Raw genomic sequence first — 24,833 nt, forward strand, 5'->3', positions numbered from 1 at the left:
TTCCAGAGCCGTGTGTGTGTGTATATGTATGTATGTATGTGTGTATATATATATATATATATATATATATATATATATATATATTAGGGCTACAACTAACGATTATTTTGATAATCGGTTAATCTAACGATTATTATAATGATTATTCGACTATTAATCATTAGCCCTTAACCGATTATTCAGCTTGTGCCCCGACTTAAATGGTTGTATTAAACGTGCTTACTAACAATAAAGAGGACAAAATCATCTTTTAAAAATACCTCTAAATGATATTCACTGAATTAAAGGGAAAACATTATTTTTATTAAGTTTAATTCAGTAAAGAAATTCACTGCAAAAAGTCATATTATCAAGTGTTTTTGTCTTGTTTTCCATTTAAAATTGTCTAAAAATCCTTAAAACAAGATACATTTACTTGAGAAGCAACATATAAGATATTTAGACTTGCTTTAAGAGAATGTATCAAGTGTATTTTGTATATAAGTGTATTTTTCACTTGGTCATACTTGGTTTCACTTGGTTAAATACAAAATATACTTAAATTCAAGACCTATTCTCTAAAATGAAGTCTGAATATCTTATATGCTGCTGCTCAGGTGAATGCATCTTTTTTCTTTTTTTTTTCTTCTTTTTTTTCTTTTTTATAAATTTTTAGATTTTTAGATATTTTAAAGTATTTGTATTTTTTATATTATATTCAAAATTGTCAGATATTTATTTATTTTTTTCTGCAGTATAGCTGCTAAAGAAAATGTACATTGTTCTAAAGGAGTTTTAGATATATTGGAAAACAAGCCAAAACCAAATCAAAAAAGTATTTTGTTGCAGTGTATAATGGGCGAAGACTACCCTGCAGCTTGCTGCAGCAAGCATGCAAGCTCGAGGGATGAGCATCCCCGCGACAGAGTGTGCCTCATCCGGGTGCAGTTTCAATCTCTCCCCCTTAGGTTGGGACATTTGCGCAACTCATAGAAGAGATGCTGACCGCACAGAGAAATGCCAGTTTCGGAGTTTGTAGTTATTTACATGATCTGCTTCCATGGTATTTGAACTTTAATAAAGCTATAGCGCATTAAATATAACTGCATTAAAGTTGTAACACTGTGGTGTTTCCTATAAAGACGCTTGACATGCAAGTTTTGCTTCAGCGGAGCGACAGCTCCAGCCCCACTTATTCCACAACGAGAGTGCGTCTGTATTTACTTATTTTTTATTTTTGCATTATAATTCCCTCATACTTTGCGATCTACTTCACCTGAAGGTGTTTGGAAAATTTGGAGTGCATCTGGACTGTGAGCTGTGTAATTCTTCCTCTCCTCAGTCAGGCGTGAGCTGCGGTGCTGCTCTCACGCGTCATCATTAGAGTCTAATGTGATCTCATGTTACGTTAAATGAGATCAAACGACTATTCCACAATGGAAATTTTTGTAGAGAATTTTATATTGTCGACGTTGTCGATAACGTCGACCAATTATTTCAGCCCTAATATATACAGTTGAAGTCAGAAGTTTACATACACCTTAGCCAAATACATTTTAAAAAGTTTTTCACAATTCCTGACATTTTAATCGTAGAAAACATTCCCTTGTCTTAGGTCAGTTAAGATCACTACTTTATTTTAAGAATTTGAAATATCAGAGTAATAGTAGAGAGAATGATTTATTTCAGCTTTTATTTCTTTCATTACATTCCCAGTGGGTCAGAAGTTTACATACACTTTGTTAGTATTTGGTAGCATTGCCTCTAAATTGTTTAACTTGGGTCAAATGTTTTGGGTAGCTTTCCTTAAGATTCTCACAATAAGTTGCTGGAATTTTGGTCCATTCCTCCAGACAAAACTGGTGTAACAGAGTCAGTTTTTTTGGCCTCCTTGCTTTCACACGCTTTTTTTAGTTCTGCCCACAAATTTCATATCAGATTGAGGTCAGGACTTTGTGATGGCCACTCCAATACCTTGACTTTGTTGTCCTTAAGCCATTTTGCCACAACTTTGGAGGTATGTTTGGGGTCTTTGTCTTTTTGGAAGACCCATTTGCAACCAAGCTTTAACTTCATGGCTGATGTCTTGAGATGTTGCTTCAATATATCCACATAATTTTCTTTCCTCATGATGCCATCTATTTTGTGAAGTACACCAGTCAATCCTGCAGCAAAGCACCCCCACAACATGATGCTGCCACCCCCATGCTTCACGGTAGAGATGGTGTCCTTCAGCTTGCAAGCCTCACTCTTTTTCCTCCAAACATTACGATGGTCATTGTGGCCAAACAGTTACATTTTTGTTTAATCAGACCAGAGGACATTTCTCCAAAAAGGAAGATCTTTGTCCCCATGTGCACTTGTAGACTGGAATCTGGCTTATTTTATAGCAGTTTTGGAGCAGTGGTTTCTTCTTTGCTGAGCTGCCTTTCAGGTTATGTCAATATAGGATTCGTTTTACTGTGGATGTAGATACTTGTCTACCTGTTTCCTTCAGCATCTTCACAAGGTCCTTTGCCGTTGTTCTGGGATTGATTTGCACTTTTCACACCAAACTACGTTCATCTCTAGGAGACAGAATGAGTGTCCTTCCTGAGGGATATGATGAATGTGTGGTCCCATGGTGTTTAAAATTGCATACTATAGTTTGTACAGATGAATGTGGTACCTTCAGACGTTTGGAAATTGCTCCCAAGGATGAACCCGACTTTTTTCCTGAGGTCTTGGCTGATTTCTTTTGATTTTCCCATGATGTCAAGCAGAGGCACTGAGTTTGAAGGTAGGCTTTAAAATACATCCACAGGTACACCTCCAATTGACTTCAATTAGCTAATTAGCCTATCAGAAGCTAATTGCCTAAAGGCTTGACATCATTTTCTGGAATTTCCCAATTAAAAGTGAAACAATCTGTCTGTAAACAATTGTTGGAAAAATGACTTGTGTCATGCACAGAGTAGATGTCCTACTTTGAACGTGGTACCTTCAGACGTTTGGAAATTGCTCCCAAGGATGAAGCAGACTTGTGGAGGTCCACAGTTTTTTTCTGAGATCTTGGCTGATTTCTTTTGATTTTCCCATGATGTCAAGCAAAGAGGCACTGAATTTGAAGGTAGGTCTTAAAATACATCCACAGGTACACCTCCAATTCTGTACACCTCCTGTCAGAAGCTAATTGCCAAAAGGCTTGACATCATTTTCTGGAAATTTCCAAGCTGCTTAAAGGCACAGTTAACTTAGTGTATGTTAACTTCTGACCCACTGGAATTGTGATATAGTCAATTAAAAGTGAAACAATCTGTCTGTAAACAATTGTTGGAAAAATTACTCATGTCATGCACAAAGTAGATGTTCTGAACGACTTGCCAAATCTATAGTTTGCTCATTTTAAATCTGTGGAGTGGTTATAAAAATGAGTTTTAATGACTTCAACCAAAGTGTATGTAAACTTGTGACTTCAACTGATATATATATATATATATATATATATATATATATATATATATATATATATACACACACACACACACACACACACACACACGTCTTATCGGGCACTTCTCATGCACCTTACAGTCTAGCTGATCCCACAAAAGTTCAATGGGGTTAAGATCCATAACACTCTTTTCCAATTATCTGTTGTCCAATGTCTGTGCTTCTTTGCCCACTCTAACATTTTCTTTTTGATTTCTGTTTCAAAAGTGTCTTTTTCTTTGCAATACTTCCCATAAGGCCTGCACCCCTGAGTCTTCTCTTTACTGTTGTACATGAAACTGGTGTTGAGCGGGTAGAATTCAATGAAGCTGTCAGCTGAGGACATGTGAGGTGTCTATTCTCAAATTAGAGACTCTGATGTACTTATCCTCTTGTTTAGTTGTGCATCTGGCCTTCCACATCTCTTTCTGTCCTTGTTAGAGCCAGTTGTCATTTGTCTTTAAGACTGTAGTGTACACCTTTGTATGAAATCTTTTTGCCATTTAAGCATTGTACAGCCTTTATTCCTCTAAACAATGATTGACTGGCAAGTTTCTAGAGAAAGCTGTTTCTTTTTTGTCATTTTTGACCTAATATTGACCTTAAGACATGCCAGTCTATTGCATACTGCGGCAACTCAAAAACAAACAAAATGGCAAATGGCAAGTGATTTCTTTTGTTGTTATTTTTAATTAGCAATTTAGCATGATTACTCAAGGATAAGGTGTTGGAGTGAAGACTGCTGGAAATGGAGCCTGTCTAGATTTGATACAAAATGACTTTTTTCTTATGGTGCTGTTTTTTTACATCAGTAACGTCCTGACTATACTTTGTGATCAGTTGAATGCCACTTTGGTGAATTAAAGTACCAATTTCCTTCCGAAACAGCAAAACCTGTACATTGTTCCAAACTTTTGGCTGCCAGTGTGTGTGTATGTATATATATATATGTATATAGATAGATAGATAGATAGATAGATAGATAGATAGATATTTGACCACTGAATGTTTTTCAGCATCCCCACATTATTCAGCATCACTTTACAACCCTAGACTTGTGCACAATATGTAACTAGAGGTAACACTGTAGCTTGATGCTTTGCTCCATAGAGTTCAATGCATTGGGGAATGTTGACAAACATCAGGGATGTGCTTCTGTGAGTGACATTTAACCCCTCCTTCCTCTCTCTCCCCAGGTGTATGTGGAGTTCGACGACCTCGAGTGGGAAAAGCGCGAGTGGTTCAAGGTTCACGAAGACTTCCAGATCTTCCTGCTGGAGCATCAGCTGGTTTGGGCCAAAAGGAAAGAGGGTGCCAAGCAGATCCAGTGGCCAGCCCTGGTCAGTCATTCGTCTATTCTGTTCCTCTGAACATCTTTTAGTTGTAGATTTGGTGTGCGTTGAGCTGCAGCTGTGGAATATTTAAAGCCGGAACAATAGCTCCACGGAGGAAGAACGTCGTGATCCTTTATGTTGCTGGAATAATTTCGGGTTTGGATGTCTCTCAGATCAATGGCTCACGTCTGACAATAAGATCCTTATTTGTTTAGAGGCTTTGAAAGACTTCTGAAAAGCGGGGAAATAGCAGAGGGTGTGACATCCTCTAAAAGAGACGGATAGGAGGCGAGTGAGAGACTGTAAATGTTTCATGGCTTGTGCAGTTTTGATTATGTAATGGTGTGCAGTACAGTGCCATCTGGGCCAGGTATACATGATAAGAGTTCAAAGAGAAAACCTAGTGTGACACACAGGACAGTTGTCATAGCGGCAATGCATACACAGTGTGACGACCAAGGTGTCACAATTAGGGATGCACCGATCTGATACCTGAATTGGTATCGGCTCCGATACTGAAGTTTTTAAACGGATCGGATATCAGTCCGACGAGCCCGATCCAAATCCGATACGGTGTGTTAGTCATGATCGTTACTGTCAAGCTAAAAAAATGACATAAAAGAACCATTAAAACACAATTAAAGTAGTTCATATGACTTGTGCATTTTATTTAAAGCCACTTGAAAACGTGCGATAGCTCTGTGAATCACAAGAGGCTGCATTTAATAAGTAAATATATAAAATGCACGCGCAGCTCCAGCGCATTATTGAATGTCGCTGCTCTGTTTACACACACCCACGGCTATTTTTAGCCTTCACAGCGGTGCACAATATTTGAGCGCTACTCACAAACAACATCTCAGATTTAGATGCTCAATAGTTTGGTTCACTTATATGCATTTAGTACGGCACCGGAGGTGCATTTTACCAGAATTTGAATAAGAAGCGATTTAAACTACTGTGAACTTGCCTACAAACAGACACATACAGGGATTCCTGGAGAGTTCAGAATGTCAAAATAAAAGCGTGAGGGTTTAAAAAATTAAAGGTGTCACGGAGAGACCCACGGAGGCAGAGATATGAACACAGTAGCAGGGTATATTGAACAGATGATTTAAACAGTGATGTAAACATTGTGAGTAAATCCACTTGAACAGAGTGGCAAACAGCAGGTGAGTAATATCCAGACAGGATATAGACATGATGAACAGATAACTCACAACAGTCTTATGATACTTGCAGGCAATAATGAAGACACAGGTATGTTTGACATAGTAGAAAGGTGTGGAGTCTCAGAGATACTATTGATGAGAACAGACAAAGTGTGTTTGTGAAAGCGGGGTATACAGGTGCATCTCAATAATTTAGAATGTCGTGGAAAAGTTCATTTATTTCAGTAATTCAACTCAAATTGTGAAACTCGTGTATTAAATAAATTCAATGCACACAGACTGAAGTAGTTTAAGTCTTTGGTTCTTTTAATTGTGATGATTTTGGCTCACATTTAACAAAAACCCACCAATTCACTATCTCAAAAAATTAGAATACATCATAAGACCAATAAAAAAAAACATTTTTAGTGAATTGTTGGCCTTCAGGAAAGTATGTTCATTTACTGTATATGTACTCAATACTTGGTAGGGGCTCCTTTTTCTTTAATTACTGCCTCAATTCGGCATGGCATGGAGGTGATCAGTTTGTGGCACTGCTGAGGTGGTATGGAAGCCCAGGTTTCTTTGACAGTGGCCTTCAGCTCATCTGCATTTTTTGGTCTCTTGTTTCTCATTTTCCTCTTGACAATACCCCATAGATACTCTATGGGGTTCAGGTCTGGTGAGTTTGCTGGCCAGTCAAGCACACCAACACCATGGTCATTTAACCAACTTTTGGTGCTTTTGGCAGTGTGGGCAGGTGCCAAATCCTGCTGGAAAATGAAATCAGCATCTTTAAAAAGCTGGTCAGCAGAAGGAAGCATGAAGTGCTCCAAAATTTCTTGGTAAACGGGTGCAGTGACTTTGGTTTTCAAAAAACACAATGGACCAACACCAGCAGATGACATTGCACCCCAAATCATCACAGACTGTGGAAACTTAACACTGGACTTCAAGCAACTTGGGCTATGAGCTTCTCCACCCTTCCTCCAGACTCTAGGACCTTGGTTTCCAAATGAAATACAAAACTTGCTCTCATCTGAAAAGAGGACTTTGGAACACTGGGCAACAGTCCAGTTCTTCTTCTCCTTAGCCCAGGTAAGATGCCTCTGATGTTGTCTGTGGTTCAGGAGTGGCTTAACAAGAGGAATACGACAACTGTAGCCAAATTCCTTGACATGTCTGTGTGTGGTGGCTCTTGATGCCTTGACCCCAGCCTCAGTCCATTCCTTGTGAAGTTCACCCAAATTCTTGAATCGATTTTGCTTGACAGTCATAAGGCTGCGGTTCTCTCGGTTGGTTGTGCATCTTTTTCTTCCACACTTTTTCCTTCCACTCAACTTTCTGTTAACATGCTTGGATACAGCACTCTATGAACAGCCAGCTTCTTTGGCAATGAATGTTTGTGGCTTACCCTCCTTGTGAAGGGTGTCAATGACTGTCTTCTGGACAACTGTCAGATCAGCAGTCTTCCCCATGATTGTGTAGCCTAGTGAACCAAACTGAGAGACCATTTTGAAGGCTCAGGAAACCTTTGCAGGTGTTTTGAGTTGATTAGCTGATTGGCATGTCACCATATTCTAATTTTTTGAGATAGTGAATTGGTGGGTTTTTGTTAAATGTGAGCCAAAATCATCACAATTAAAAGAACCAAAGACTTAAACTACTTCAGTCTGTGTGCATTGAATTTATTTAATACACGAGTTTCACAATTTGAGTTGAATTACTGAAATAAATGAACTTTTCCACGACATTCTAATTTATTGAGATGCACCTGTATATGCAGTCCTTGATTAGTCACTAATGATATGTAGGTGCGTGTAATCAGAACTCAGGGGAGAGTGAGCACTGTGACTGCAGTGAGGAAGAAAGAGAGAGACCAGTGGATCCGTGACAAAAGTTGCACGATTGAGATATATTACTATTATAATATATTATTATTATTATCATTTGTTTACAAATTATAATAATATTTAAGTTGAATGGGTTCCAAAAAATAACTGTGTGAATGAAAAGTGAGCTGATATCTTACAACTAAATTGAACAAAAAAGAGATCTGAATCCTTTAAAGTCCAGATACAAGTTGAATAATAAACCGGCTTCTTTTCTGCTGATGACTTATACTGGAATTACTGTTAATTTTTGCTGCTACATTATCCAGTATACTAGTTAACAATAAAGTTTTTCTTAATAAGCTATACATTTATATTGAAATAATGTGTAGTTAGAGGTTTGTGTTTCTTTACATATTAAAGAGTACACCCAATTTGTTCCACACAATAATGTAAAGATATGCAAAAAAACAACACTGGTATCGGATCGGTATCGACCGATACTGATATTTCCGATATCGGAATCGGATCGGAAGAGAAAAAGTGGTATCGGAGCATCCCTAGTCACAATGCACATAACCACCCCAAGAACCTGTGGGCCTTTGTTGAGCTACCAGAAAGTTTTTCCATATTCATGACATTAACTTACCACATGCCTCTGTCTGTTTACTTCATAGTATATTTAATTGGATTTGACTTCAATTAAACGATAAGATAGAAGAGGTTCTACATGTGTAGTCACAGCAAAAAGGTGGTGTTAGTAGTGTTAGTAGGATATTTTACAGCAGTGGTGCTGTTATGCTGTCTGTTTAGTCGGTTGAGGAATAGCTTAAAACAGGGGTGTCAAACTTAATTTTAGGCTGGGCCACATCAGGGTTTATTTGTGCCCTCAAAGGGCCGGTTGAAATTGTGGCACTAGCACCTGCTTTGGTAGCACCTATGCAATTACCAATAATATTGCATATTTTGTGCATTGAGATGCACATTTGACTGTATAGCATTGGTTTTGAGGTTGGGATGCAGATGTAAATTTTAATATTAACAACACAAACAAAAAGAAGATAAGGAAATATTCTGACTGTGTGACTAAGTTCTTCTTTACAGATTCCTTCAGGCTCCTACTGATTAAACTACAGGCATCTCTTGGAATATCTGAAGGCAAACAAAACAACTTACATTTTCCTACAATCAGAGAGCATTACAAGAGAACAGATTTTATTTTATTTGTAATAAGACCATGTTAACCACTGGAAAACTATGCATGGCTCCTCACTACTATGGTTCGTAACTATGGTTTCTGTTTAAAGAACTATGGCATTTTTATAATGAAAAAAGCAGTCTAAATAGATTTAGAAACTTTTTCTGCCACAACTACCATAGTTAATACAGTTAGTGTTACTACAGTAAATCCATGGTTGATGTTTGTAAGTGTTGTGATCTTATAACTGAAAAGCCTTCTAATTTATGTTTTCTCATATTTTCTTTGTCAGTGCCGTTCAGAATGTGGGAGCTGTTTGTTTTAAACTTGTTTCAAAACCGAGACATTTATAGCTTTGCAGAAGACAATTCTGGACCACATTCAAAAGGGTTTCGTAATCCATGCCACACATCTCACTGGTTCACAATAGGGCTGCACCTAACGATTATTCTTTTATCGATTAATCTAACGATTCTTTTTCCTATTAGTCGATTAACCTAACAACTAATTTGCCGATTATTCTAAAGATTTTTTATATTTATTACTTGATTAATATAACAATTAACCCAAAATAAATATACAAAACTTGTCTCATTAATATTTCAATATTTTATTAAATCATCTTCTCTTAAACACAACCAAATGTACAAGAAACAAACTGTGCACTGCAAGGCATTATTCTGCAACAAAAAACAGTATTACTATGAATGCAAACTTTAATACAGTGAAAAAGACACTCTATTAGCATAACAAATATATAAATAAATTAAAAATTCCAACATTCTTTTGAATGTCCATGTACTAAAATAAAATATTTTATGCCATGAGTGTACCTTCATTAACTATTAGTATTATTTTGAATGGCCATGGAAAATGAAGCAATGTGATAACAGTTTTACCTGGTCACAAAAAGAAGTCCGTTAATTTACCTGATAAACTTTCACCTTTTGCTGACCCTTTTTGCTTCGCAGAGCTAATGTGTGCTTCTAAATCACTTGCACCTTTATTAGCAACTGACACATAAGTGCCAGTTTACATGTCATACATTCTGCTTCCCACGGATCTCGACCTGGACGAATGCATGGGAATTTTTTGTGCAAATCTTCTGTAAATTTGCACTTTCGTTTGGGCATTGTTTCCACTCAGCTGCCATTTGCTGCTGCTGTCAAGCAACTGTTTGATGCCGAACACAACAGCTCTTCGCGTGTTCGCGGAGAGATTGACAGGCAGGAATTTGGCCAATAGTTGCTGCAAGTCTCTTATAATTGACCAATTGGTGTGCGAGAAGGTAGGACTTACAAAGAGGGGTTAAAGCAATGCAAATATGAACGCACACACAATTAAGTATTAGACCAGATGCACATCATAATGCAACTAAAGCCGAATCCCAGACATTTTCACAAATTTAGAAATCCCGGCCGGACACTTTTTTAAGGTCTGAAAAAGAGGACATGTCCGGGACAAAGAGGACATATGGTCACCCTACGTTAGCAGCAGTGCAGAAATTACTTTTAACATGGGGGCAATGAGGAAACATTTAGAAAATCAATTTAAAGTGACTACTACTAACAGAGACACATGTTGTAATACTAATGTCATGCTTGGGTGGGGACAAAAAGTAAACAGGACTTATGGTGCTGCCTTGCTGCCGTCTTGACAAAGCACTCTGGGATGCATTCGCTTCAAGTGTTTGTTCATGGCGGTTGTACTGCTGTGATAAGCCATTTCCAATTTGCATAGCTTACACAGCACCACATTGTTGGGTCTATGGCTAAAATACTCCCATGCTTTAGATGACCGTAGACAAGTTTTTTTTTTAGCTGCAGTTGTTCTTTGGGGGAATCCATACTTAAACCGGGCGCTGCCATTTTAATTACTCCATTGCGACATGCCGACGCATGTTATTCAAATCATCGTATTTCTGTAATCGATGACGTCGATTTACGTCGATGAATTGTCCCAGCCCTAGTTCACAAGCACATTTAAAATAGTCTGTTGAGACCAGTCCGTAAATAAACACATCTGCCCTGTGTTCGCGCACCTGCTGTGTTGATAATTGATTCGGATAGCGTCTAGCGCTGTTGATAATGATCTGTGCGGTCCGTGAGTTAACGCACCCGCTCTGCACTTCCACTGCTCTATCCATTGAGCCATGTTGATAAATGGTCTGTATAGCACTGTTTCATTATGCTTTTGAAGCGAGCAAAATGTGCTCCAATACATACTGTTAAGGTTACAGGGGAAGGCTCATTAATATTCATGAGGAAACTGTCATTGAAACATTGCGATCCCCTGCCATCCTACGTTTCAGAAATTAGATCGCGGGCCACATGAAATGATGTGAGTTTGATACGTGTGTTATGCGGTGACGCATGTACATGCATTTGTGTGTGCATGTGGTGGGGTCTCTTTTGCAGTGTAGAAAGCGCACAGTTGTCTGGGGATGGCAACATTACGTTGTGTCAAGAATGTTAAATGAACCTTGTGAAATGTAATAGTAGCGCTTCTAATTCAGGCGCACCGATGCAGAATGCATATAGGGGAAACATTGGTTAGGCACGATGTGCAGAGGAGGGACTGTATTCACAATATAGCACACCCTCGCCTTGCTGCTTTTATTTATAAGGTTACAGCAAAATACATAATTTGTGTCCTTAATGCTTTATTAAAACAGTTACATTAAGACACTTACAATGGAAGTGAATTGGGCCAGTCATTAAAATATTAAATACATTAAAATACACACTTTTCAAAAGTATAGCCACAAGACTTAAACATTATACATGTTAACATGATTTTAGTATGATAAAATTGGGGATTTATCGCCATTACGGCGTTTACCATATTACAGGGTTCACTGCTGTTATGTCTAGGGATGTGCGGAACGTCTAATTTCACTTAAACGACATTTAAACGGAAATTTTGAAGTCGAATAGTCTAAAAAGAAAGAAACCTTTAGACACTGTCAGAAAACTTTGTGTTTATACAACCCATTTAAAATACTTCCAACAGCCAAATCCAGTGGTAAATTCTGCTGAAAAAGGGCCATTTATCTGCGACGTGCTTAACTTGCACTGTCATCATTGTAGGCAACATTAAATATACATGACATGCATTTAATGAATCAACATTAGCGAATACAGGCATAATTGTTGAAAACAATTGAAAGCATAGTGCAGGACCAATAGAGCAAACCTAATAGCCTGTTCTAAAGGGAAATCACCAAGTAAAAGTAACTTAACATATTAAAACAGTCAGGACATTGTTGAAAAAAATTCACAGGTAAGCCAAATCTACGATAGAGAAAAAATGCGCTGAAAAGTTGTGCGTATTTCACTACGTATATTAGCCTAGGATCTAATATGACAGCTGTTCGGTTAAGAACGTTAACCAATAACAGTTATAATGTAAAAAAAATAAAATAAAAAAAGAAGCTAGGATTAAAAAAAAATAGGCCTGTGAGAAATGTACAATAAACCTACGTATCAGAATCAGAATGAGCTTTATTGCCAAATGTTCTTACATACACAAGGAATAGGAGAAATAAATGAACAGAGAACATTACAGTGAGACACAGAATATAAAACAAGGTAAGTATAAATAGACATACAAATAATAGGACATATAACAGAATGGCGTATATGTATGTGCAAGGTAGGGGTATGTACAGTTATTTAATTAAATATGTGAATTTACATATGTACATGAGTTATGTATTTACATTATTGCACTATGGGGGAATGCTGAGGCAGTTTAATTGTTCATGAGGAAAATGGCTGGGGGGATTTCTCCTGAAGTCCACTATTATCTCCACTGTTTTGAGTGTGTTCAGCTCAAGGTTGTTGTGACCGCACCAGACAGCAACAAGGTTGTTATGACCGCACCAGACAACCAGCTGATCAACCTCCCATCTGTTTGCAGACTCGTCACCGTCGCGGATGAGGCCAATGACCATGGTGTCGTCTGCAAACTTCAGGAGCTTGACAGTGGAGTCTTTTGCAGTGCAGTCATTCATGTAAAAGGGAGAAGAGTAGTGGAGAGAGAACGGATCCCTGAGGAGCACCAGTGCTAATAGTGAGGGTCCCGGATGTGAGTTTCCCCAGTCTCACTAGCTGCTGCCTATCTGTCAGAAAGCTGTTGATCCATCGACAGATTGGGGTGGGCACAGAGAGATGGGTCTGTTTGGTTGAGAGAAGATCAGGCATGATGGTATTGAAGGCTGAACTGAAGTCCACCAATAGGATCCTTGCATAAGTCCTAGGTCTGTTGAGGTGTTGCAGGATATAATGCAGTCCCATATTGACTGCATCATCCACAGACCTGTTTGCTCGGTAAGCAAACTGAAGGGGGTCCAGCAGGGGTCCAGTGATGTCCTTCAGGTAGGTCAAAACCAGTCTCTCATGATCACAGACGTGAATGCGACAGGTCTGTAGTCATGAAGTCCTGTGATTTGGGTTTTTTTTGGGGGGCCTGAATGATGGTGGAGCGTTTGAAGCAGCAGGGAACTACACACTGCTCCAGTGATCTGTTGAAGATCTGTGTGAAGATGGGGTTCAGTTGGTCAGTGCAGACTTTCAGACAGGCAGGTGAAACACTGTCTGGGCCTGAAGCTTTCCTAGACTTTTGTTTCCGGAAGACCCGGCACACATCCTCCTCACAGATCATAAGTGCAGATTGAGTAGCAGGAGGGGGAGGAGGGGGGTTCCAGGAGGTGTTGGTGTGTGTGTGAATTGAAGATCAGAGCGGGGGAGGGGTGCGAGACTGGGCTTTTCAAACCTGCAGTAAAACACATTCAGTTCATCAGCCATTAGTTGACTCTCTACAGAGCGAGAGGGAGGTGTCTTGTACTTGGTGATGCTTTTTAGGCTTTTCCACACAGATGTAGGATCGTTGGCTGAAAACAGTTTTTTTTTTCAGCTTTTCAGAGTAGCTTCTTTTAGCCACACTGATTATCTTAGTAAGTGTGTTCCTGGCCTGGTTGTACAATATTTTATCCTCACTTCTGTAATCATCCTCTTTGGCATGATGAAGCTGTCTGAGTAGGGATGCACATATCCTCACAGAAACTGATATATGATGTCACAGTATTTGTGAGCTCATCCAGGTCTGTGCCTCAGAAACAATCCAATCAGTGCAGTCAAAGCAGGCTAGTAGTTCCAGCTCTGCTTCATTGGTCCATCTGTTTACAGTCCTTACTACAGGCTTAGCTGATTTTAGTTTCTGCTTGTAGGTCGGGAGAAGATGAACCAGACAGTAATCAGAGAGTCCTAAAGCTGCACGTGGGACAGAGCAATATGCATCCTTTACAGTGGTGTAGCAGTGGTCCAATATATTTCTTTCTATGGTGGGGCATGTGATAGTTTGTATTTTGGCACTTCATGGGTGAGGTTAGCTTTATTAAAATCTCCCAGAATAATGATAAGAGAGTCCAGGTGTTGTTGCTCCATGTCTGTGATGTGATCAGCCAGCTGTTGCAATGCTGCATTCACGCATGCTTGTGGCGGGATATAAACACTCACCAGAATAAATGAGGAAAACTCACGTGGCGAGTAGAAAGGCTTACAGTTGATGAAGAGCGCCTCTGAATTAGGACAGCGCATCATCTTCAATGCTGTTACATCTGTACACCAACTTTTGTTGATGTAAAAGCATATTCCACTGCCTCTCATTTTCCCCGGTAACACCGCAATGTGATCCGCTCTGAACAGCTGAAAGCCAGGGAGATGTAACACACTGTCTGGGATGGCTTCACTCAGTCAGGTTTATGTGAAACACAGAGCAGTGGAGTTAGAAAAGTCCTTATTTGTTTGAGTGAGCAGAAGCAGTTCGTCCGTTTTGTTGGTGAGGGAGCAGACATTCGCCAGATGAATACTCGGCAACGGAGTCCTAAAGCCGTGTTGACGAAGCTTCACAAACACGGCAGCTCGCTTCCCTTGCATGTGTTTTTTGGATTGCTTGTAGAGCACCACTGCAGCTCCAACTAAGATGTCTAACAAAACGTCTGAATAATAAAACACTGGCAAAAAATTATCAGGTATTCTTTGTTGAATATTTAGCAGTTCATCCCTGGTGAAACTGATTGGGAAAGAGTTACAAAAAACATGACAAACAAACAAAAGTAACAAAAACGCTAGAGAGCTCCACAACGAAGCAGCCATCTGCAGCGCCATCTTATTGCTTTTTTTTATATTGTATTGTTCTAAACATGACGTGCACAGAAAAAAAGGGTTTAACCAGTAAAGCAGTCGGCACATAGTTGAAACTAGCTTTCTTGATCAGCAAGGTAAAAATAATTTGCACACCTAGCCTAAAATAATAATTTTCTAGGCTACTTACTCAAAAGCATACATTTTTGATGTACAAAATTAACATGTCAATATATTCCTGTGAAAGACGGGACCTGACTCACCTGAGGCGATTATCCTGCGCTTGAAAAGCCACTTCAGCGGGAAAATAACTTGCAAGCACGCACAGATTTAAAGACTCATATGTGAAAACATCCATAGCAACTTGCAAGCTAACGTTCCAGAAATCCGCTTCCTGCACCACCACCAAAGTGATTTCCATAGCTACTTTGCTGGTCTTACGAGAGGACATTTTTCTGCGTGTGCCGTGAGTGAGAGAATGAAGCATGTGCAGCCTGGTTTGAAATGAAACTTTGTATACATCTGCTCCAGATATCCTTTTTTATTTTATTTATTTATTTATTTTCCCCCCAATTTGGAATGCCCAATTCCCAGTGCGGTCTAAGTCCTCATGGTGGCGTAGTGACTTGCCTCAATCCGGGTGGCGGAGGAAGTATCTCAGTTGCCTCCGCGTCTGAAACCGTCAATCTGCGCATCTTATCACGTGGCTTGTTGAGCACGTTACTGTGGAGAATAGCGTGAAGCCTCCACACGCGCTATGTCTCCACGCTAACGCATCCACACACAACTCACCACGCACACCACCGAGAGCGAACCACATTATAGCGACCACGAAGTAGTTATACCATGTGACTCTACCCTCCCTAGCAACCGGGCCAATTTGGTTGCTTAGGAGACCCGGCTGGAGTCACTCAGCACGCCCAGGATTCGAACTTGCGACTCCAGGGGTTGTAGTCAGCGTCTTTACTCAGTGAGCTACCCAGGCCCCCAGATATCCTCTTTATTAATAATATTTGTATTATTAAATATATTTAAAATGTGTAACTTTTACATGACAGTTAAGTGCATCCTTTGTAATAATATAAAGGCAAATGTAAATGTGTAAATATGCTGAACTGTTTAATGGGGAAAAATATTTACTGACTAGTAATTCCAGTGTCGACTAGCAGCATCAGAACCGTTTCACACATCCCTAGTTATGTTGCACATCCCTAGTTGTCTCGTCATGACATCAAAGTTGTTGGTAATCAGCATTATGTCATAAAAGTTGTCAACTGAGCTTATATTGAATCTGGAACATTTCTTTAAAATAAAAAATAATCTGATTTATTAAAGCTGTCCTTCTGCTAGAGGATATTGTCTTTAGCTTGTAAACTGATGGTAATAGTTGGCCCCTGTGGGTGCTGCGCAGTAAAATTCTAAGTAGTTAAGTGAACATCATGTGTTTTTGCACTATTGTAACACTGTATTGACTAGTCAGCTATCAGGACCGGAACTTTCTTTAATTTGTGTTGTTTTTAGATGGCTTGTTTTAGTAATTTGTGATAGCTATACATCCCTGCCCTTCTTTTCTGTCTGAGATAAGCTTATCTAGTTTATAAAGACTAGTGAACTAATACACTAAGGTAGTGATTGTTGACAGCGCTTGATAACATGAAAACATACAGTTTAAGTCAGAAGTTTACATACACTTACATACACAGGTTGAAGTCATTTAAAATAAATTTAACAACTCCACAGATTTTATATTAGCAAACGATAGTTTTGGCAAGTCATTTAGGACATATACTTTGCATGACAAGTAATTTTTCCAACAATTGTTTACAGACAGATCATTTCACTGACTATATCACAATTCGTAAGTTTACATGCACTAAGTTAACTGTGCCTTTAAGCAGCTTGGAAAATTCCAGAAAATGATGTCAAGCCTTTAGGCAATTAGCCAATTAGCTTCTGATAGGCTAATTGGCTAATTATAGTCAATTGGAGGTGTACCTGTGGATGTATTTTAAGGCCTACCTTCAAACTCTGTGCCTGTTTGCTTGACATCATGGAAAAATCAAAAGAAATCAGCCAAGACATCAGAAAAACAATTGTGGACCTCCACAAACGACTGAAGGTACCACGTTCATCTGTACAAACTATAGTATGCATGTATAAACACCGTGGGATCACGCAGCTATCATGCCGCTCAGGAAGGAAATGCATTCTATCTCCTAGAGATGAACGTAGTTTGGTGCGAAAAGTGCAAATCAATCCCAGAACAACAGCAAAGGACCTCGTGAAGATGCTGGCAAGTAACAGGTAGAAAAGTATCTATATCCACAGTAAAACGAGTCCTATATAGACATAACCTGAAGGCTGCTCAGCAAGGAAGAAGCCACTGCTCCAAAACCACCATAAAAAAGCCAGACTACAGTTTGCAAGTGCACATGGGGACCAAGATCTTACTTTTGGAAAAATGTCCTCTGGTCTGATGAAATAAAATTTTAACTGTTTGGCCATAATGACCATCGTAATGTTTGGAAGAAAAAGGGTGAGGCTTGCAAGCCGAAGAACACCATCCCAACCGTGAAGCATGGGGTTGGCAGCATCATGTTGTGGGGTGCTTTGCTGCAGGAGGGACTGGCAGGGATTAAAGTTCTCCATCGCTACGACAGATTTCCGTCAATAGATGGTATGCACTGATGTCACTTTCCCATCGGAACACACCCCCTCAGTCGGACTGAGTGGCAAAACATCCTGCAACATGGCTGCCTTTAGTAACTGTGGAAACGGGAGTAAAACAAACAATTATCTGCTTAAATTAAAGGCATTTGGGCTCGACAGTGATCCTTACAACTTACCAAAGAACCAGTGGTCCATGGACATTGACATGTGTCCAAGAATCGGGTTTCCTGACATTTATATGTACGTACCTGATTTTGACGCTGAGGAAATACACAAAGCAAAGCCTGAAGGCATACAAAAGCCTTGATGCTTGGTTGTACTTCTAGGCGGGATTTGTTGCCGAAATTAAAGTGACGAGGACACCAATGGATATTCTGGTTGTATGTGGACAGGTATGTAAACATATTTTTATTGTATTACAACTTTTATTTGGAAAACTGTAAGCTAGCTAGGCCTAGTTTGTTTATAGCTAACACTGCCACTCAGTAACGTTATATATTTGTGGAGATAAAACACAGTTAACATATGTAATTGAAGAGTAGTCAATACAATACCTAGGGTATGATTTTACCCCAAAATTCAACATACCTGACACAAAATGACAACTGCAAATCCACGTTTCGGTGCCTGGATTCCAGTTGTTTCTGCAAATTGCAGCAATCCATTTGCTTCTCTTTTCTGTAGCTTTCGGCAGTCTGTAAAAAGATAGCTCTGATTTCTTGCTGAATCTGTTGTAGATTTGTTGTTTAATGGTGGTGCTGTTAGCTGTTTTTTTTTTTTTGTTTTTTTTTTGTTTGTTCTGTTAAGTGTTAATAGGTTCACTTAAAACAAAACATTGTTTGGTGTTATAAGATTAATAAAAACATGTGCACTGAAAAGTTCTGTAGATGGTTGATTATTTGTATGACTAAAAATCATGTCAAGCATTGCAAAAGGTATCAGTTTTATTTCATAGATTGAAAACAGCTTTGAAATTGCACAAACTGGCAATAGAAAAGCTGTTCTAAAAAATCATCTTCCCTTAAAACGCTATTGGTCTCGAGTATTTAAATAGTGTCAGTTAAAGGAATCCCTGGACTGGTGCACTTCACAAAATAGATGGCATCATGTGGAAGGAAAATTATGTGGATATATTAAAGCAACATCTCAAGACATCGGCCAGGAAGTTAAAGCTTGGTCAGGCAAATGGGTCTTCCAAATGTCACAATGACCCCAAGCATACCTCCAAAGTGTGGCAAAATGGGTTAAGGACAACAAAGTCAAGGTATTGGAGTGGCCATCACAAAGCCCTGACCTCAGTCCGATTTGTGGGCAGAACTGAAAAAGCATGTGTGAGCAAGGAGGCCTACAAACCTGACTCAGTTACACCAGTTCTGTCTGGAGGAATGGGCCAAAATTCCAGCATCTTATTGTGAGAAGCATGTGGAAGGCTACCTAAAAAGTTTGACTCAAGTTAAACAATTTAAAGCAATGCTACCAAATACTAACAAAGTTTATGTAAACTTCTGACCCACTGGGAATGTGATGAAAGAAATAAAAGCTGAAATAAATAATTCTCTCTACTATTATTCTAACATTTCACATTCTTAAAATAAATTAGTGATCCTAACTGACATAAGACAGGGAATGTTTTCTACGATTAAATATCAGGAATTGTGAAAAACTGAGTTTAAATGTATTTGGCTAAGGTATATGTAATTTTCTGACTTCAACTGTACACTGCAGATTGTTTGCCTGTCAGCTTGAATTAGAAATATTCATGCATTTGTGTTGCTTTTGAAAACCAGGAACTATTTTTCATTGATCACTCCACTGTTCTTTACACTTTACACTGCTGTGACTCTGATGGGTTTTTACAGTTGTCAAACAGCTTAATAACAACCTAATTACTTTACTCAACGCATGAGCAAACAGCTATTTGCCCACAAGCCTTGTGTGATTGTGTTGTTCTTTGGTCTTTTTTGAAGGCTTTTATTTTGCTGTCATCTTCCCTCTTCTCTCTTTCTTTCTCTCTCTCTCTCTCTGTTTCCTGTGTCCCTCGCTCTCACACAATTGCCTTCACAGCTCAATTATTTATGGCTGCTATTGGAGGAGAGTTTACTGCCACCAGATCTGCCTTACTCAGCACTGCCTCTCTCTCTCTCTCTCTCTCTCTCTCTCTCTCTCTCTCTCTCTCTCTCTCTCTCTCTCTCTCTCTCTCTCTCTCTCTCTCTCTCTCTCTCTCTCTCTCTCTCTCTCTCTCTCTGTTTTTGTAGCACACTTTGGCCTTTCTATGTAGGTCCATTGATATATGTTCCCCAAGCTGAGCTATCTGATTGTTTTGCTCCCATGTCTAGATTAGCACACTGGATCTATTGGCTGAATGTGACCTGAGTATGGATGGATATCACTCTCCACAGGCCTTAGTAAAGGGCATTTGTTTTTGGATGATGGCCACGTCTATATACAGACCTTTCCTCCACATCTTTTGTTTTCATTTCCTGAGCCTTTGAAAAGAATTAGCTCAATTTTAGCTTAGTTGTGAGCTTGTAGTTTTAATGGAATGATAAAAAGGTACTGGGTACTGTGAAATAATAAAAAGACAATGAAGAGACTAGTCCTCGCTGGTTGCATGCAACAAACATATAGCGTGATCAGTGTAGTCTGATAGTGTACCAAAAAGAATCAACTTGTAGTCTTATTCACAAACAAGTCACAGTTCATTTTAATTAATGACCCATAAAGAATCGCAGAGTAGTCCAATAATTATGAAAACCTTAAATTATGTCTTGTTAACGTGCTGTTCTCCCTTTTATGCATGCACTGTTTGGTTGTCTATTCATGATCAGTCCGACCCAGCTCATATTGTGACTATCTGCTCACAACTGTCATTCTTTCTCTCTGATAAAAGGTTGTCTGACACATACACATCTACCCCTGCCCGGGTTTCACGAGGATGTTATGCATTTACAACTTTCCTGTAAATCTTTGCGGCTGGCGCTGCATTTACGCATCCACACTAAAGTGGCCAACTCTCTGAAGACTTAATTGTGTTTTGCCCTGCTTGACCTGAAGCCTGGGTATGATCTGTAACGCTAATGAACGCACGCACCCCGCAGGTATGTTTAAAGAAAGCTGTCTATGTTCAGGTTGGAAAGCACCAATGCTCTGATTTATCTTAAAACCCATTATTTTCATCAGCCTACATGAGTGACTTTAATAGACAGTTAGGCTATGTTTTTGGTTTAAATATTATATATTTGGGTCGTAATCTTGACTGTAAACGCTGATGGCATCATGAGATTGGGTGGTCGTTGCAGAGCTCTTTTGGCGGGCTTTGTTCGCCACAATTCTCTGATTGATGGTTCGTCTCCCTTCAGGATCATGGGTTGTGTAGTTCTTCACTAAAAATTCTGCTAGTAAGCATAAATTTTTTTTTTTTTTTTATCCTTAAAGTCAGCTCCAGCGTCTGACTGCAATGTGCTGTGTGCGTTTGTGGTCTGGTAATGGATTAATGTTGTCAGTTAGATCATCATTCAATTCTCAAGTCAGTGGGTCACAGGGGAAAGGTATGTGTCTGTTTGTGGACTGCAAACTCACATTCACGTCTTCCTCCAATCCGGTATGCAACGCCCACATTTCACAATCCAATCAACAACCGATGGATTAAGTCCCTGCCCTAAATTTTATTTTTTTTGTTCGATAAGCCGTTTCACTCTGAAATAGGTCACAATACAGAAGTCGTCACAACTTCCATTTCATGCCAACATTAAAAATTCCCATTTGGAGACAATGAGAGGGATTTTTACTTCCGGAAACAGACTGTTGCGCTCTACATTCTGTTCATTCGTCACACTGGAAATGGAAGGTCAAGTTGAGAGAATTGCATTTTAAAATGCAGTATTCGTGCAGTGTGCTCAGTTGTATTGTACATTTGGAAAGTGTAGTAAGATCATAAGGATTTTCCATTTGTAAAATGTGCATACTGTGCACAGTATACCTACTATATTCTGAAGAGATATGAAGATGATAGTATGAAATTTAGAATGTAGTAACAGTGATCTGTTCCTCTAGTTTCTGTCTGTTATCTGATGCCACTGGTTTAAGATGCTCAGTTGCTTGTGATCTTTGATCCTGGTTGCTTTCTCAATTGGTTGCGTGCTATATAAAAATAATAATAATAATAATAATAAAAAAATGACAAAAACAAGCCTGAGGGAATAATACTCTTCTATCTTTGGCTCTAGTACCTCTTTTTCTGTCTTCTGTCTGTATCATGTGACACTGTTAGGAGTTTGCTGGCACTGTCAGACAATATGTTGGCAGCACTTAGGGCAAAGCGTCATTCATGTGTCTTTAGCACAGAGAGAGAGAGTGAAAAGAGGGAAGGACATGCGGTACATTGAGATGGAGTACACAGATGATCTTTTACTGCCAGCAGCACAGCTGGCTCCTTAATGGCAGCAATCATAGACGGCAGCGTTTACAGGGAGTGCCTGGGGCTCTGAGAGCACTGTCTCTGTGAGTAATGAAGCCCGGATGATGGGGGTGGCGGGATATGACTTCACCAAAACCCCCCTCTGCACATTTGGCTTTGATTTGAGTCTGTGCTCTTTTGTGATTTGGGTTGTTCAAAACTGCTGTTTCTCTCTCCTGGGCACTGGATTAATGGGAAAAAGGAGGCTGTGGACCTACACACACTAAAGCAGGGAGAAATGTGATTCTGATCATCTGTTTTTTCCTTTTCATTATGCTGTTGTTTAAAAACAAAACAAAAAAATGATGCTTTTTGTTTTTTAATAATCCACCGATTACAACAAAACTGGTAATGTGTAGGCCTATCTTTAATGACACAATGCCTGATTTAAATGTGAAGTATGTTACTTTGATGTCAAAATACGTTCTACTGTTCCAGTTTATTGTTCATTGACAAAAGCAAGCAAGCTGTGGCTACTTGTTCAGTTGGGTGAATATGAACAAATATGGCAGAGGAAAAATTCAAAGACTTGGTAAAAGACAAAGAGAAAGAGAAGGGAGTAAATCAAGAGTGAATATTGCTGTTACATTTACAAGGTCAGAAAGGGTGCTGTTGTTACGCTTACTATTTCCAGAATAACCATCCTACCTCTTGTGCTGGATGCACCGCACACCCAGCTGCCATGCAATCCGCCAGTGTTATCGGACGACCCGATTCCTCTGCCACACTTTTTGTCCGGTGTGTATATGTTATAATGGTCTTATTCTTTAGGACGTTAAACGTTTATCACATTTCATTTAGTATGGCCTATTTTTTTTTTTTTTATAAGAAATAAGAGATTGCAAAAGGACAGGATGAGTCTAAGTGGTGTTGGCAAAGGTTTTTTGAAATCGTATGTATTTTTGTAATTACGTTTGGTGCCACTAGTATCGCAAAAATTACACACTTGAACTTTAAGTCTCACAACATTACATAACATGGTCTAGTCACTAATTCTATAGTTTGAATTGTGTACAAGTCCTGAATTATTGTATTTGTTTTACAATTGTTTATTTTTGCTTCAAACTTATTACACTGCTCAACATACAGTATGCAAAGGGTCATGTTACATTGATAAACAGGCTTTCTGTTTTGGCATGGAGTGTACTGTTTTGTTGAATAGATTACAGTGACCCTTCACTGAGACTTGGATAAAACATTTTTAAAAAGCTTGTGTTGTCTGTTGCCTCAGGGGCTGCTTCCTGTTTCTCTGTCTGTTTCTATGTTGTCTTTTTTTCTGATGCCGGAGGAAGCACCCCCACCTCAGCAGCAGCTGTGCGGCAGGAAGTGAGACCTCTGTGGCTTACCTGCATGTTATCTGTACTCTCGTGTGTGTGCGCGCGCGCATGTCATATAATGTGTCATTCTGAGGGCACGTTGCAAAACACTTGCATTTTGGTTTTTTTGGCTTTTTTTAAAGAAAAGGTGGGGCGACTTAAATTTTTTTGTGGTTATCAACATTATGCCACAAATGCTGTCGATTGAGCTTAACTTGTATTGAACCTTGTATTGGAATGTTCTTTTAAGCTGACTCTGAATTAGCAGCTGCTGGCAAACTTATCCTACATTGTTTGCTGTGAGGATGCACAGAGATAATGTCTTCATTTCTGAAATGATTACATAAATAAGATTTTTCCTTATTTAGGACTAAGGCCTACGATATTTTATTATGTACCATGGATCAGAATCCTGCGAGGCCCCAGGGCTATTGCAGTTGCTTGTGATCTGTGATCCTGGTTGCTTTCTCAACACTGGTCTTCACAGTGGGTGGTGTAGTTTTGTGGTGGGTCTCTTATACATTTTTCCCCCATTAGAGTTTATTTATAGATAGACTTCCGTTTACACAGTCCCCACAGTCTCATGCGTGGGGCCTCTGAGGGAAGTAGTTCTTCCACTGGCAGTGTAACACATGGAAATGCTGCCGGTATATGGCTAGTAAATGAGGTCCATTCCTCTGCTGATTTGCCGATATTGTATTGATACTTACACTGGTTCTCTCTTGTGCATTTGCTGCAGTTTTAGTCACAGTCCAATTATGATATTTTGATGTTTTGAATCATAGAAGTTGCTGATACCCAGCACTGGCAAGAGGTGACAACTAAACCCAGAGTCTCTAGTGAAATGGAGGTTGTTTACTTGGCCTACAGTGTGATTAGGCATGTAATGATACACAAATGTAGACTGTACATACATATGTTATATGTCTTTGGCTGCTGCATTGCGTGTCATTGTTCCAGTGTCTTTTGATTATTATAAGCTGTTATAATGTAGCCTGTTACAATAAGTACAAAAGAGGGCATAATAAAAATATAATGCATGACATTTTGTCATTATGTAAAGACTTGCTGGCTAATTAATTGAAACAATGCTCAGAACGCGTGTGTCTGTTCTTCCTTCAGATTACCGTAGTAAGCTTAGTAAGTACACACCACTGTTTCTGAATCGTGTATCTGCAAACCACGGTTAGCATGACTGGAGACTCGATAACCATTGATAAGTTGAAAATAGTTTTGAAGACCCTGCATTCTGTTACATTCAGCTCTGCTTCATCTAGATG

At 39.2% G+C, this 24,833-nt stretch overlaps 1 protein-coding gene across 2 annotated transcripts in view; it reads left to right on the forward strand.

The window, feature by feature from the left end:
* The window catches only part of LOC127422901 (probable JmjC domain-containing histone demethylation protein 2C), a 244,566-nt gene that overhangs the window by 103,289 nt on the left and 116,444 nt on the right, over window positions 1–24,833 (forward strand). For both annotated transcript variants that reach the window (XM_051666731.1, XM_051666732.1), the window contains exon 2: window positions 4,647–4,790. In XM_051666731.1, coding sequence (XP_051522691.1) covers window positions 4,647–4,790 — 144 coding nt within the window. The remainder of the gene's footprint in view (window positions 1–4,646; window positions 4,791–24,833) is intronic.

This window comes from Myxocyprinus asiaticus, chromosome 32, assembly GCF_019703515.2.
Source record: "Myxocyprinus asiaticus isolate MX2 ecotype Aquarium Trade chromosome 32, UBuf_Myxa_2, whole genome shotgun sequence".
NCBI classification, from domain to species: domain Eukaryota; kingdom Metazoa; phylum Chordata; class Actinopteri; order Cypriniformes; family Catostomidae; genus Myxocyprinus; species Myxocyprinus asiaticus.